The 13,731-nt window shown below is 56.4% G+C and overlaps 2 protein-coding genes across 5 annotated transcripts in view; one reads left to right on the plus strand and one right to left on the minus strand.

The window, feature by feature from the left end:
• Nucleotides 1-3,716: 3,716 nt before the first annotated feature.
• GALK1 (galactokinase 1) lies at nt 3,717-10,825 on the plus strand. Its single transcript, XM_008011729.3, has 8 exons — nt 3,717-3,963; nt 4,847-5,036; nt 5,494-5,613; nt 5,782-5,917; nt 6,043-6,224; nt 10,164-10,314; nt 10,392-10,554; nt 10,637-10,825. The coding sequence occupies exons 1-8, from the start codon at nt 3,799-3,801 to the stop codon at nt 10,706-10,708; spliced, it is 1,179 nt and encodes a 392-aa protein (XP_008009920.1). The 5' UTR covers nt 3,717-3,798; the 3' UTR covers nt 10,709-10,825.
• Nucleotides 10,826-10,946: 121 nt separating this feature from the next.
• ITGB4 (integrin subunit beta 4) overlaps nt 10,947-13,731 on the minus strand; it is a 37,230-nt gene continuing 34,445 nt past the window's right edge. For 3 of the 4 annotated variants that reach the window (XM_073005026.1, XM_037993465.2, XM_008011731.3), the window contains 6 exons: nt 12,899-13,048; nt 12,147-12,335; nt 11,905-12,060; nt 11,658-11,822; nt 11,454-11,564; nt 10,947-11,348 (listed from right to left, as the gene is read on the minus strand). In XM_073005026.1, the coding sequence (XP_072861127.1) occupies nt 11,209-11,348; nt 11,454-11,564; nt 11,658-11,822; nt 11,905-12,060; nt 12,147-12,335; nt 12,899-13,048 (911 nt within the window). In that variant the 3' untranslated portion in view covers nt 10,947-11,208. Of the gene's footprint in view, nt 11,349-11,453; nt 11,565-11,657; nt 11,823-11,904; nt 12,061-12,146; nt 12,336-12,898; nt 13,049-13,521; nt 13,681-13,731 lie in introns of all 4 variants that reach the window. The other variant, XM_008011732.3, reaches the window with a different exon arrangement.

Below are 13,731 nucleotides of genomic sequence, written 5' to 3' on the forward strand. Positions count from 1 at the left end.
AGTCTCACTCTGTTGCCCAGACTGGAATGCAGTGGTGTGATCTCGGCTCACTGCAACCTCCGTCCCCTGGGTTCAAGCGATTCTCCCACCTCGGCCTTCTAAGTAGCTGGGATTACAGGCTTGTACCACCGCACTGGGCTAATTTTTCTATTTTTAGTAAAGATGAGGTTTCACCATGTTGGCCAGGCTGATCTTGAACTCCTGACCTCAAGTGATCCACCCGCCTCGGCCTCCCAAAGTACTGGGATTACAGGCATGAGCCACGGTGCCCGGATAATTTTTTATTTTTTTGTAGAGATGAGGTCTCCCTGTGTTGCCCAGGCTGGTCTTGAACTCCTGGGCTCAAATAATTTGCCCACCTCAGCCTCCCAGTGTTGGGATTACAGGCGTGAGCCACCACAGCTGGGCCCCATTGTTTTCTTAACAGCTACATATACCATATAATTCACCCATTTAAAACATAAAATTCAACAGTTTAGGATATTCACAGGCATGTGCAACCATCACCACAGTCCATTTTAGAACATTTTCCTTACCACAGAGAAACCTGCCATCCTTTGGCTCTGACCCTGCTATTCCCTCAGACCTAAGCAACCACTAATTAACTTTCCATCTGTAGAGATTTGCCAATTCTGGATATACAACAGGTGGTCTTGTGTGACTGGCTTCCTTCACTCACCATAATATTATAATATTTTCAAGGTTCATCCTTTTTTTTTTTTTTTGAGATGGAGTCTCACACTGTCATCTGAGCTGAAGTGTGATGGTGCGATCTCAGCTCACTGCAAGCTCTGCCTCCCGGGTTCAAGCGATTCTCCTGCCTCAGCCTCCCCAGTAGCTGCGACTACAGGCACCCGCTACCATGCCTGGCTAATTTTTTTCTTGAAGGCTTCATCCATGTTGTTACATGTATCAGTACTTAATTTCTTTTTATGGATTAGTATTTCTATTGTATAGATACATCACTTTTTTGTTTTTTTCCGAGACCAAGTCTTGCTCTGTCACCTAGGCTGGAATGCAGTGATGAGATCTTGATTCATTGCAAACTCCATCCCCTGGGTTCAAGTGATTCTTGTGTCTCAGCTCCTGAGTAGCTGGCATTACACATGGGCACCACCATGCCTGGCTAATTTTTGTGTTTTTAGTGAGACAGGGTTTCACCATGTTGGCCAGGCTGGTCTAGTCTTAAACTCCTGCCCTCAAGTGATCTGCCCACCTCGGTCTCCCAAAGTCTGAGATCAGAGGCGTGAACCACCACATCTGACCTGCGAGCATCTTTTCATGTGCTTATTGGCCGTTTGTATTTATATTATTTGGAAAAAATGCCTCTTGAAATCTTTTGCTTTTTTTTTGTTTGTTTGTTTGTTTTCTTTGACACACGGTCTCACCTTCTGAATAGCTGGGACCACAGGTGTATGCCACCCAACCTGGCTAATTTTTTTTTTTTTTTTTTGGTAGCAGTGAGGTCTTCCCACGTTGCCCAGGTTGGTCTCAAACTCCAAGCCCCTTAGATACATACGATTTGCAAGTATTTTCTTCCATTCTGTGAGTTGTCTTTTCACTTTCTTGATGGTGTTCTCGTTAGGCCTCAGAGCCCAAGCTAAACCATCATATCCCCTGTGACCTGAACGTATACATCCAGATGGCCTGAAGCAACTGAATATCCACAAAAGAAGTGAGAATAGCCTTAACTGATGACATTCCACCATTGTGATGTTTCTGCCCCACCCTAACTGATCAATGTACTTTGTAATCTCCCCCACCCTTAAGAAAGTTCTTTGTAATTCTCCCTACCCTTGAGAATGCACTTTGTGAGATCCACCCACTGCCCACAAAACATTGCTCCTAACTCCACTGCCTATCCCAAAACCTGTAAGAACTAATGATAATCCCACCGCCCTTTGCTGACTCTCTTTTCGGACTCAGCCCGCCTGCACCCAGGTGAAATAAATAGCCTTGTTGCTCACACAAAGCCTGTTTGGTGGTCTTTTCACAGGGACGCGTGTGAAGTTCTTTGTTGCAGAAAAGTATTTCACTTTGATGAAGTACAATTTATTTTTCTGTTGTCACTTGTGCTTTTGATGTCATATCTAAAAAACCATTGCCTGGCCAGCGCGGTGGCTCATGCCTGTATCCCAGCACTTTGGGAGGCCGAGGCAGGCAAATCACTTGAGTCAGGAGTTCGAGAGCAGCCTAGCTAACATGGTGAAACCCCAGTCTCTACTAAAAATACAAAAAATTAGCCGGGCTTGGTGGCACGTGCCTGTAATCCCAGCTGCTTGGGAGGCTGAGACAGGAGAATTGCTTGAACCTGGGAGGCAGAGGTTGCAGTAAGCTGAGATCGCGCCATTGCACTCTAGCTTGGGCAACAAGAGCGAAACTCCGTCTCAAAAACAAAAAACAAACAAACAAAAACATTGCCTAACCAATGTCACAAAGCTGTACCCCTGTTTTCTTCTAAAAGTTTTCAGAATTGCCCTGGAAATGCAGTTTCCCATTTTTTGGGCACACCCCTGAGCAGGCCCCAAGCTACATCCCAGGCCATAACTCCCCACACAACTCCCACCCGAATCCCAAGCAAGCTGCTTACATTTCAGTCTTTCAGTTTCAAGGTTCCATGTAGGGTGGGCAACTGTGGACAGGCATCAAGGCAGCAGTTGGGGTCGGCCTGCAGGTTTAGGATGCAGGCTAGCAAGAGAAGAGTGCTTGACTCTGGGAACAAGGCGACGCCTCTGAGACAAGGGCTTCTGGGTTGAAGAAGTGTCTGCTGGGGCCAAGAGCACAACCTACCTGGACAGCTGTGGCAGGTCCTTAAGGGAGGGGCTGGGCCCACTGCTGGCCACTGCCACCCTAGTCCAGTTCTCCACTGCTAGGAGCTGTTGTGTGTTACCTAGAAAAGGAGCTTGTAAAATTGACTCTCTGGTCACCACCAAACTTGTCTGTCTTTTTTTGTTGTTGTTGTCAGACGGAGTTTCGCTCTTGTTGCCCAGGCCGGTGGGCAGTGGAGTGATCTCAGCTCACCGAAACCTCTGCCTCCCAGGTTCAAGCGATTCTCCTGCCTCAGCCTCCCGAGTAGTTGGGACTACAGGCATGAGCCACCATGCCCAGCTAATTTTGTATTTTTTAGTAGAGATGGGGTTTCTCCCTGTTGGTCAGGCTGGTCTACGAACTCCCGACCTCAGGTGATCCGCTCGCCTCGGCCTCCCAAAATGCTGGGATTACAGGCGTGAGCCACTGCGCCCGGCCCAAACTTGTCTATCTTTATCTCTACTTATAGTGAGTGTCAGATCACCCTCTTGGAAACCGGTGATCAGAGGCCAATGACCTCTCACAGCTGCTGGCCCTGGGGACCTAGGAGATCCCTTTGGGAATCCCAGGTCAACCGGGTGCCAGCTCCATTGCTCTGGCTGTGTGGGTGGTTGTGGGTGGTGAGGCACATAGAAAGTCACCAACGCCAGGGAAGACCAGCTCAGAAATCCCGGTCATGCCAAGTGCCACTCAGGGCTATTCTCAGTCTAGTAAGTGCCCATTGGTTTTTCCCGAAGTCCAGAGAGAAGGACACCATCGGGGGCGCTGTATCCCACCCGGCGCCATCAGCCCCTGCCACCCACCACCCAGCAGCTGGATTCCAACGGGAGTTGCGGGTGGGGGCGGAACCGGCTGCGGTCTGGGGGCGGGGCGTCCGGGCGCGGGGCGGGGCTGGCGGGAACGTGTGCACCCCCGCGCGTGGCCCCGCCCGAGCATCCCGCGCCGACGGGGCTGTGCCGGAGCTGCTGTTCAGTGCTGCAGGCGCGCGTCATGGCTGCTTTGAGACAGCCCCAGGTCGCGGAGCTGCTGGCCGAGGCCCGGCGAGCCTTCCGGGAGGAGTTCGGGGCCGAGCCTGAGCTGGCAGTGTCCGCGCCCGGCCGCGTCAACCTCATCGGGGAACACACGGACTACAACCAGGGCCTGGTGCTGCCTATGGTGAGGGGCTGCGCGGCGAGCCCCCAGCCCGCCGCCGCCTGTCCCGGCCGCCGAGGAGGGCGGGCCTCGGGGCGCTGGGGGCGAGTTCTTCCCGCGGGAGATGTGGGGCGGGCAGCTGCGCCTGGAGCAACGGCGCACGGAAGAGTCCCCGGGACGGGCTGTTCCCCACGTTGGAAGGGAGGAAGCGAGGAAGTGGCCGGGAGAGGGTGCGCGGCCGCCTCTTCGCTCAAGCCCGCCCTCTGTGGGCTGGGGCTCCTGGCCTTCAACCTGGGAGCATGTTCCCTTTAAACTGAGGCCCTGTGTGCCACGCAGAAGGGGACACTCCACGCCTCTGGCCACCGTGGGGCCCCAACTGCAGACTTGGGCGAACGTAGCCTTCTGGCCCAGCCCGTTGAATTCACAGTGGAGGAAACTGAGGCCCAGAGAGGCCCAGTGAACTGCTGGAGGTCACAGCAGGTTCTTGGCGGGGCTGCGACTTGGGAGTGAGGACTCCCAGCTTTCAGTGTGGGGCGCTTTCCGCCCCATCTGTAGCTTGGGGAGTGCACAGGTACAGGGTGTCCAGGGCCACCCCAAAATGTAAAGGCTTTGGAGCTCCGGTGATCTGTTTTCCCTTTGGGCTAGCTCTCCCCCTTGCCCCACAGCTCAGGGCAGAGTCCAAGTCTGTGCTCCAACAGCAGCCGCCCAGCCCCTGAAGACCCAGGGGGGCAGGGCTCAAGCCCCCAAGGCCAGCTGGCCCTCAGGATCTTCCCTGCGAAGCTGAACCTGGAAGTTCAGAACCTGATGACTGCGGAGGCATCAGAACCTCGGCTGGAGGCGGTGTCATTGGAGGGGCTTACTCCATCAGCCTGCAAAAGCCTCACCCACTGCTTGTCTGTCCTGCCAGGCCCTGGAGCTCGTGACGGTGGTGGTGGGCAGCCCCCGCAAGGACGGGCTGGTGTCTCTCCTCACCACCTCTGAGGGTGCTGATGAGCCCCAGCGGCTGCAGTTTCCACTGCCCACAGCCCAGCGCTCGCTGGAGCCTGGGACCCCTCGGTGGGCCAACTATGTGAAGGGAGTGATTCAGTACTACCCAGGTATGGGGCCCAGGCCTGAGCCAAGTCCTCACCGATACTAGGAGTGCCACCCCACAGCCACAGAGCCCATTCATTTGTCTGATACACTGTGGGGAAGACTCGCAGAGTGGAGCATCCCGTTGTACAGATGAGGAAACTGATGCCCCCAGAAGGTCGGGAACTTGCCCTGGGTTTCCCATGACCTATTTGGAGGAGCCAGGATTCAAACCCTAGCCTTTTTTCCCTCCAGAGCCCTAAACCAGGAGGACAATTAGGAGTGTCCCAGCAACCTCAGAGGGTGGGAAAATGGAGGGCAGTGGGTCCCTTAGACCAGCAGGTTGGTGGCTTCTGACAACTGAGACACGCACCCTAGAAACAGCTGCTAGGCCGTTGCTGCCCTTCCCGCCAGGACACATGCCCTTCCTGTGCCATCCTCCCAGGCAGCCCTTCTTACCATCACCTGTTCTTTCCCCTGCAGCTGCCCCCCTCCCTGGCTTCAGTGCAGTGGTGGTCAGCTCAGTGCCCCTGGGGGGTGGCCTGTCCAGCTCAGCATCCTTGGAAGTGGCCATGTACACGTTCCTCCAGCAGCTCTGTCCAGGTACCAGCTAGGCCGCAGCCCTGACCCAGCCCTCCTTCCCTGAGGTCTCCAGGTGGTCCCAGCTTCTACTATGCCTTATGGAGGGGGTGGCAGGGAATCTCTGGAGTGTCATTGGAGCCACTGCTGCTCCCACCAGCTCTAGCCTCCCCACCTCACCCTGTACTGCAGACTCGGGCACAATAGCTGCCCGCGCCCAGGTGTGTCAGCAGGCTGAGCACAGCTTCGCAGGGATGCCCTGTGGCATCATGGACCAGTTCATCTCACTCATGGGACAGAAGGGCCACGCGCTGCTCATTGACTGCAGGTTGGGCTCGCTCCCCTCGTCCCCTCCCGTCCTGCACTCAGGTGCTCCTGGGTGGAGTGTGCCCACTGCCTGGCGCAGCAAGTACAATGGGCCTCGTCATCTCCCCCATTGTAACTCCACCCCAGGTCCTTGGAGACCAGCCTGGTGCCACTCTCAGACCCCAAGCTGGCCGTGCTCATCACCAACTCTAATGTCCGCCACTCCCTGGGCTCCAGCGAGTACCCTGTGCGGCGGCGCCAGTGTGAAGAAGTGGCCCAGGCGCTGGGCAAGGAAAGCCTCCGGGAGGTGCAGCTGGAAGAGCTAGAGGGTGAGAACTGCCGGGGTGCTCTGTCCTGGAGGCGGCTGTGCTCCCTGCTGGCGCCTCAGTGTGGCCTTGACCCTGCCTGGGATCCCGATCTCCAGGGCCTTCTGCCATGCTCTCCCCAGTCCCCTCAAACACTGCAAACCCAGGGTTCCGATATCAGCAGGCCTGCTTGAAATCCTAAAATGGTCTTATCTAATCAGAAAAATCATACTTCCATTGTGGAAAATGTAGAAAAGTACAAAGTAGAAAATAACAAGCTATAAGGCCACTACGCAGTGACAGCCACTGTTGACATTTTCACGTTTCCTTTCAGTATTTTTCCACATCTGTTTTCAAAGCTGAGTATATGTAATATGTCATCACTTGCCCCCAACCCTGCCCCCTTTTTTTTAAGAGGCAGGGTCTCGTTCTGTTGCCCAAGCTGGAGTGTAGTGGTGTGATCATAGCTTACTGCAAACTTGAACTCTTAGGCTCAAGGGATCCTATCCTCCCAGCTCAGCCTTCCAAGTAGCTGAGATTACAGGTGTGCCACCATGCCCAGCTCATTTTTATTTTTGTAAAGACAGGGTCTTGCAATGTTGCCCGGGCTGATCTTGAACTCTGGCCTCAGGTGGTCCTCCTGCCTTGGCCTCCCAAAGTGTTGGGATTATAGGCATGAGCCACTGGACCCAGCCCACTTGCCATGTTTTTGTTTTGTTTTGTTTTTTGTTTTGGACACAAAGTTTCAGTCTTGTTACCCAGGCTGGAGTGCAATGGTGCAGTTTCAGCTCACTGCAACCTCTGCCTCCCAGGTTCAAGCGATTCTCCTGCCTCAGCCTCTAGAGTAGCTGGGACTACAGGCACTGCCACTACACCTGGCAAATTTTTTGTATTTTTAGTAGAGACTGGGGTTTCACCATATTGGCCAGGCTGGTCTCAAATGCCTGACCTCAGGTGATCCTCCTGCCTCAGCCTCCCAAAGTGCTGGGATTACAGGTGTGAGCCACCGCACTGGCCTTTTTTTTTTTTTTTTTACTTAACGTAATCTCAGAACCCTATCTTATGCCACGAAAGGCCCGTCTCAGTGTGTCTTTTTCTTTTTTTTGTGAGAGAGAGTCTTGCTCTGTTGCCCAGGCTGGAGTGCAGTGGCACAATCTCAGCTCACTGCAACCTCCGCCTCCTGGGTTCAAATGATTCTCCTGCCTCGGCTTCCTGAGTAGCTGGGATTACTGGCACCCACCACCATGCCCAGCCAAGTTTTGTATTTTTAGTAGAGACGGGGTTTCACGTTGACCAGGCTGGTCTCGAACCCTGACCTCGTGATCTGCCTGTCTCGGCCTCCCAATGTGCTGGGATTACAGGTGTGAGCCACCGCACCTGGCCTCAGTGTGGCTCTTTAAACCTCCACAATGTTTCAGCATTCAGGTGCCCTGTCATTTACTTAACTATTTTCTGATACACCTCACACTATGATGAACTTTTAAAATTATTTATTTATTTGAGACGGAGTCTTGCTTTATCACCCAGACTGGAGTGCAGTGGCACGATCTCGCTCACTGCAACCTCTGCCTCCCAGGTTCAAGTGATTCTCCTGCCTCAGCCTCCTGAGTTGCTGATATTAGAGGCATGCGCCACCATGCCCGGCTAATTTTTGTAATTTTAGTAGAGATGAGGTTTCACCATGTTGGTCAGGCTGGTCTTTTATTTTTTAAAGAGATGGGTTCTGCTGTGCTGCCCAGGCTGGACCTGAACTCTTGGACTCATGTCATCTCACCTAGTCTCCTGGGTAGCTGCGACTAAAGGCACCCGGTTTATCTGCATTCTCTTTTTTTTATTTGAGACTGAGTCTTGCTCTGTAGCCCAGGCTGGAGCACAGTGGCATAATCTCGGTTCACGGCAACCTCTGTCTTCAGAGTTCAAGCAATTCTCCTGCCTCAGCCTCTCTGTAGCTGGGACTACAGGCGCGTGCCACTACAGCCAGCTGATTTTTTTTTTTTTTTTGTATTTTTAGTAGAGATGGGGTTTCACTATATTGGACAGGCTGGTTTTGGACTCCTGACCTCAAGTGATCCGCCTGCAGGCACAAGCGTGAGTCACCACGCATGTCCTATCTGCATTCTCTTAATAGTTTCTTAGGAATGGATTCTTAGGAGTAGGATTATAGAGTCAAGAGACAAATATTCTAGGCTGGGTGCAGTGGCTCACGTCTGTGCCTGTAATCCCAGCACTTTAGGAGGCCATGGCGGGCAGCTTGATTGAGCTCAGGAATTCGAGACCAGCCTGGGCAACATGGTGAAACCCTATCTCTAAAAAAATACAAAAATTAACCAGGCATGGTGGTGTGTGCCTGTAGTCCTAGCTACTAAGGAGGCTGGGGTGGGAGGATCGCTTGAGCCCAGGAGGTTGAGGCTGCAGTGAGCTGTGATTGCACCACTGCACTCCAACCTGGGCCACAGAGTGAGACCTTGTCTCCAAAATAACAAAGATACAAGTATCCTTAAAGCTCCTGCTACCCATGGCCAGGAAGATAGTCTATTGGATAGTTTTAAGGTTGTATCAATATTATTTAATTCCCCCCAAAACTCTGTAAAGCACATTCTGTTACCATAATTCTCATATTTTTGATGGAATCTACAGTGAGAGGCAGTGCTGGGATCTGAACCCTATCTGGACAGATTAGCTCCAGGGCCCATGCCCTTGACTGCCTGGCCATGGTGCCCACACTGAGTTGTTCCTTCCTGGCAGTGTAGGTGTGCCTATCTCAGGGACACCAGACAGCTCCGAGGGACCTCCCTGTCCTTTTCCTTTGTGAACTGTGTCACGTTCTCCAGAGCAGTGCTCAGCCCTGCCCTGCCTGCTCTGTGCAGATGACCTTGGCCAAGGTTTTCACACTGGAACAAGTTGGGCCCTCCTCCCCACCCCAGCCTCCCCTTGCCCCTCCCTCCAGGTCTCCTGCCTAGGAGCAGCTTGCCCTGTCTCCTCCAGAGTCCTGCCCTAGAAGCCCCAGTCCCTCTCCTTCCATCCCCTGCCTGGCTGCCTGGCTCCTTCCCTCAGCCTCCAAGACATGCTCAGTTTTCTTCCCGCCTAAAACACCGCCCACTGTCTCATTTCCATTCATTTCTTTCTTTTTTTTTTTCTTTTTTGAGAGGGAGCCTCACTCTGTCACCCAGGCTGGAGTGCAGTGGCATGACCTCCACTCACCGCACCCTCTGCCTCCCAGGTTCAAGCAATTCTCCTGCCTCAGCCTCCTGAGTAGCTGGGATTACAGGTGCCTGCCACGATGCCCGGCTAATTTTTGTATTTTTATTAGAGACAGGGTTTCACCATGTTGGCCAGGCTGGTCTAGAGCTCCTGACCTCAGGCAATCCACCCGCCTCGGCCTCCCAAAGTGCTGGGATTACAGGCGTGAGCCACCGCGCCTGCTCATTCATTTCTTAGTCCTTTGCATCTACTTGCCCCTCTATCCCGCCATGCCACCTATAACAAGCTTCCCCCTTAAACCTGCGGGTTTGGCTGGGCGCAGTACACTGAGTCAGTACCGGTACTGACCCAGGTACCCCTCCAGCCTCAGCTCCAGCCAGATGGGATGGCCTGCTGGTCCCTGGCTGCTCCTGCCCCCTCTTCTGGAGTCCCAGTCCTCGAGGCTCCATGTGGCTCAGCAGAATTTCTTCTCCTCCTGCTGTGGGGGCCTCTTGAAGGCAGCACTCACCTTGGGAAGCGTGGAGTGTTTCACCCTCACTGCTCCCTGAAGGACCAAGGTGTCCCATTTTACAGTTGGGGAAGGAGGCACTGTGATAAAGGGGCTCTTCAGACCCATGTCTGAGAGAGCCAGGCTGCTGCCCCCGCAGCCTCCCACCCTTCACTGTCCAGCCAGGGCCACTGCCATCACCGCCTGCCGGCCCTCACAGGCGTCGTGGTCCCAGGCAGTGAGAAGGTGGCTGCTGACTCCTTTTTCCTCCCCAGCTGCCCGGGAACTGGTGAGCAAAGAGGGCTTCCGGCGGGCCCGGCATGTGGTGGGGGAGATTCAGCGCACGGCCCAGGCAGCGGCCGCCCTGAGACGTGGTGACTACAGAGCCTTTGGCCGCCTCATGGTGGAGAGCCACCGCTCACTCAGGTGAGGCCCTCTGGGCGCCCCGCTTCTGCCAGGCGCAGGCTGGCCCCAGGCCCACCCCTTCGATATCCTCTCTGCAGAGACGACTATGAGGTGAGCTGCCTGGAGCTGGACCAGCTGGTGGAGGCTGCACTTGCTGTGCCTGGGGTTTATGGCAGCCGCATGACGGGCGGTGGCTTCGGTGGCTGCACAGTGACACTGCTGGAGGCCTCTGCCGCTCCCCACGCCATGCAGCACATCCAGGTGGGCGGGCACCAGGGCCTGGGCGGGCAGGAGCGGCGGCTTCCCGGGGCCCTGCCACTCACCCCCAGCCCGCCTCTCACAGGAGCACTATGGCGGGACTGCCACCTTCTACCTCTCTCAAGCGGCCGATGGAGCCAAGGTGTTGCACTTGTGAGGAGGCCCCAGGACAGCACACGGCGAGGGTGCAGGGCCTGCAGGCCAGTCCCATGGCTCTGTGCCTGGTGCCACCTTCCGTATCTGGGTGCTCAATAAACTTGTGCCTCCAACGTGGTACCTGCCTGCCTCTAGAGGTGGGTGTATGCTTGGGTGTCAGAGAATGGGGGATGTCAGAACCGCTCCCCTACCCTCGGCGAGCACCTCTCAGGCCCCAGAAGAATGGGCAAGGCAGGGCCTAGCAGTAGCAAAACTGTTTATTAAGTGCGGAACAAAGGCTGGGGCCTTGTGCTGCTCCCAGCTCTTTGGTTACAAATAGGTTTGGGCCCAGAGAGGGGGTCCTTGCCCCCTTCATGCCTCCCAGGAGACACCTAGCCCCTGCTCTGTGCTTGTGGGTGGGCTGGGCGGCCAGGGGTGCAAGGATGGAGTAGCGGAGGAGGCTCTGGGAGAGGAGTTGGAAGGATGCCTAGTGGGACATGGCGAGGGTGGGGCAGGGTGGGATCAGGTTTGGAAGAACTGTTGGTCCACCTGGGTGCTGAGGGTTCCGCTGGTGGTCAGCGTCCGGCTCACAAACTCCTGGGTCACATGCCGGGTGAGGGAGCCGCCTGCCTCCAGGTGCTGGGCCCCCAGGGTCAGCCCATCTGTGGAGGAGGAGGCATTAGATGACCTGGCCTGGGGTCTGCCCCTCTCCCTCTGCTAGCTCCCTGTCCTGGGAGAGCCGGGATCCCCTGGCCCTCAGTGCTCACCCACTAGGAAGGGCTCGGTGGCGCTGGTGTGGGTGGTGGTGATGCTGCTGTACTCACTTTGCAGTGGGTGCTGGAAGAGCCCGGCATGGCTGCCCAGCTGTGGGAAGGGGCCTGGAGTAGGCAGATTGGCTGGTCAGAGGGTGGTGCCAGGAGAAGGCACGGCCCGAGGAGGAGTGGGAGGTGAAGGAAAGGACAGGTGCCTACCTCCATCCTGGGACTCTATGGTGATGATGCCCTCGCGCTCTGGCCCGAAGCCCTCAGTGGTCCTGGCCTGCACCTTGAACTTGTAGGGCACGTTCTCGCTGAGGCCTGGCACGGTCAGCCGGCTCTCGGGGCTGTCGCCATCCACCCGGAATGTAGTGGCTGGCCCTGAGCAGAGAAGATGCCTTCAGCCTCTGCGGCCCCTCTCTACCCCTCCCCTGGCCACCCCTGCCCCCGGGGCGGGCAGCACCTCCTCCTTGGGCCATCTCACAGGTCACCAGGTAGCCAACGATATCCCCATTGGGCCTCCGTGGCCGCTCCCAGCTCAGCTGCAGCGAGTCTGGGCTCAGGGCAGTGAACACCAGCGGGCCTGGGGCGCTGGGAGTGCTCAAAGTGAAGGCGGAGCCTGGGGGCAGTAGAGGAAGAGCGTCAGCGTGTGGGTGGGTGGTGGGCATGATGGGGGCAGCTGTGGGGCTGGGGGAGGCAACTCACCTGGCAGGGGACAGAGTGGGCTCTGCGGGTGCACCTGGGATTCGATGGTGATGACACCCTCACGCTCTCGGCCCCAGCCTTCCTGGCTCTGGGCCCGCACGCGGAACACATAGGAGTGGTTGGGCAGGAGGTCTTCCACCACCACCGAGGTCTGGGCAGGGTTGGGGATGTTGAGCCGATGTAGCTCACCTGAGGGGTCAGGTGGGGGCAGACAGTAGTGCACTGTTACTCCCACCCCTGGCCTGATCCCCCTCTTCCCTAAGCTGCCATCGAGACCTGGTTATCACCCACCCAGGACTAGCTGTGGTTTGGGTACAGGTTGGGTACAGTATGGTATGGCTGGTTGTTCAGGTTGTGTACTATACAAGAGTGGAGCCTGTAATCCCACTCATGTTTGGGTAAAATCCTGCGTCCTGGTCATGCTGCTTTGAATGTGCCTGCCCAGGGAAGTGAAACTTCCTCGTTCCCCCCAAAGGCATCTCCGGCCAGCAGAGGCCCTAGGATCCTAGCCCAAAGAGGCCTTGTTAGGCAAAACCTAGCAGAGAATGACCAGGAGAGAGGCCCAGGGAGATGGGTGAGACCTCAGAAGAGGCGAGGCAAAGAAGTGGGGTGGGAGACCCTCTCAGGCTGGATGGGGGCTTTAGCGCTCAAGGGATTCGGGTGGGTTCTGACACAGCCGGTGCCCTATGTGTCACCCTGGGGCCAGGCCTCGCGGGGCTGCACCCCACAGCCCAGCAGCCACCATGTCTCACCGCCGTTCAGCAGCTGGTACTCCACGCTGTAGCCCTGCAGCGGCCGCTCGCACCGCGGCTCCTGCCAGCTCACTCTGAGAGATGTGGGTCCCAGGGCAGAGAACACCAGGCGGGTGGGCGTGTCGGGCACACCAGCCGTCAGGCGAGAGTCTGGGGACAGGAGGCTGCAGTCAGAGATGCTAGGGTCTCAGTGGGAGTCACAGTGCTGCCCCCTGACCTCCCTCCCTCGGCTGGCATGTCTACACTGATCGCCGGCTGGACAACTCACCCTGCAACACCCTGTCCAGGTTGCCCAGCACCTACCGCACATCCTCCAGGAGGGTGCGGGCCCTGCCTGTGCCAAGAGAGGGTGAACCCTGTGAGTCTGCCAGCCCCACCCTCTCAATTCCTCAGCTGGCCTGGCCCCTCTCCTGCCCCAGCCATAGCCCCGCCCCCTGGAAGGGCAGAGGCAGTGTTAGGCATCAGCACTGATGGTAGGGCAGGTGGTTAGCGCCTGTGGGCAGGCGGGGGTCCTGTGGATGGAATGGAGGGGAAGCAGTGGGCACAGCTGGCGGCTGCTATGGTGGCTGGATGACAGATGGAGCAGGACAGCTGTAGAGACAGGATGGCCACCCCTGTACTACCTGGGCCCCAGGAGGGCGCTGCTGGCCTCCCAGCCAGGATTATAGAGTCTCGTGGGCCCCTGGAAGGGGGGAACCCTTTCATCTGAGCCCGACTCCGGGACCCCAGAGCCCAGGACAGCGGAAGCCTGCTCCTCCCGTGTTCCCAGATGGGAGGGAGGCCTAGGGCAGGACAAAACAAGAGTGAGAGGAGCAAGGAGTATGCATGCATAA

The sequence above is a fragment of the Chlorocebus sabaeus genome, chromosome 16, assembly GCF_047675955.1.
Source record: "Chlorocebus sabaeus isolate Y175 chromosome 16, mChlSab1.0.hap1, whole genome shotgun sequence".
NCBI classification, from domain to species: domain Eukaryota; kingdom Metazoa; phylum Chordata; class Mammalia; order Primates; family Cercopithecidae; genus Chlorocebus; species Chlorocebus sabaeus.

What these genes read in the sequence shown, in the direction of transcription:
- GALK1 (XM_008011729.3), top strand. Translation starts at nt 3,799, where the DNA reads ATGGCTGCTTTGAGACAGCCCCAGGTCGCGGAGCTGCTGGCCGAGGCC. An exon ending in AGGGCCTGGTGCTGCCTATG is followed by an intron (nt 3,964 to 4,846) that starts GTGAGGGGCTGC and finishes CTGTCCTGCCAG; the next exon opens with GCCCTGGAGCTCGTGACGGT. An exon ending in GCGCTGCTCATTGACTGCAG is followed by an intron (nt 5,918 to 6,042) that starts GTTGGGCTCGCT and finishes ACTCCACCCCAG; the next exon opens with GTCCTTGGAGACCAGCCTGG.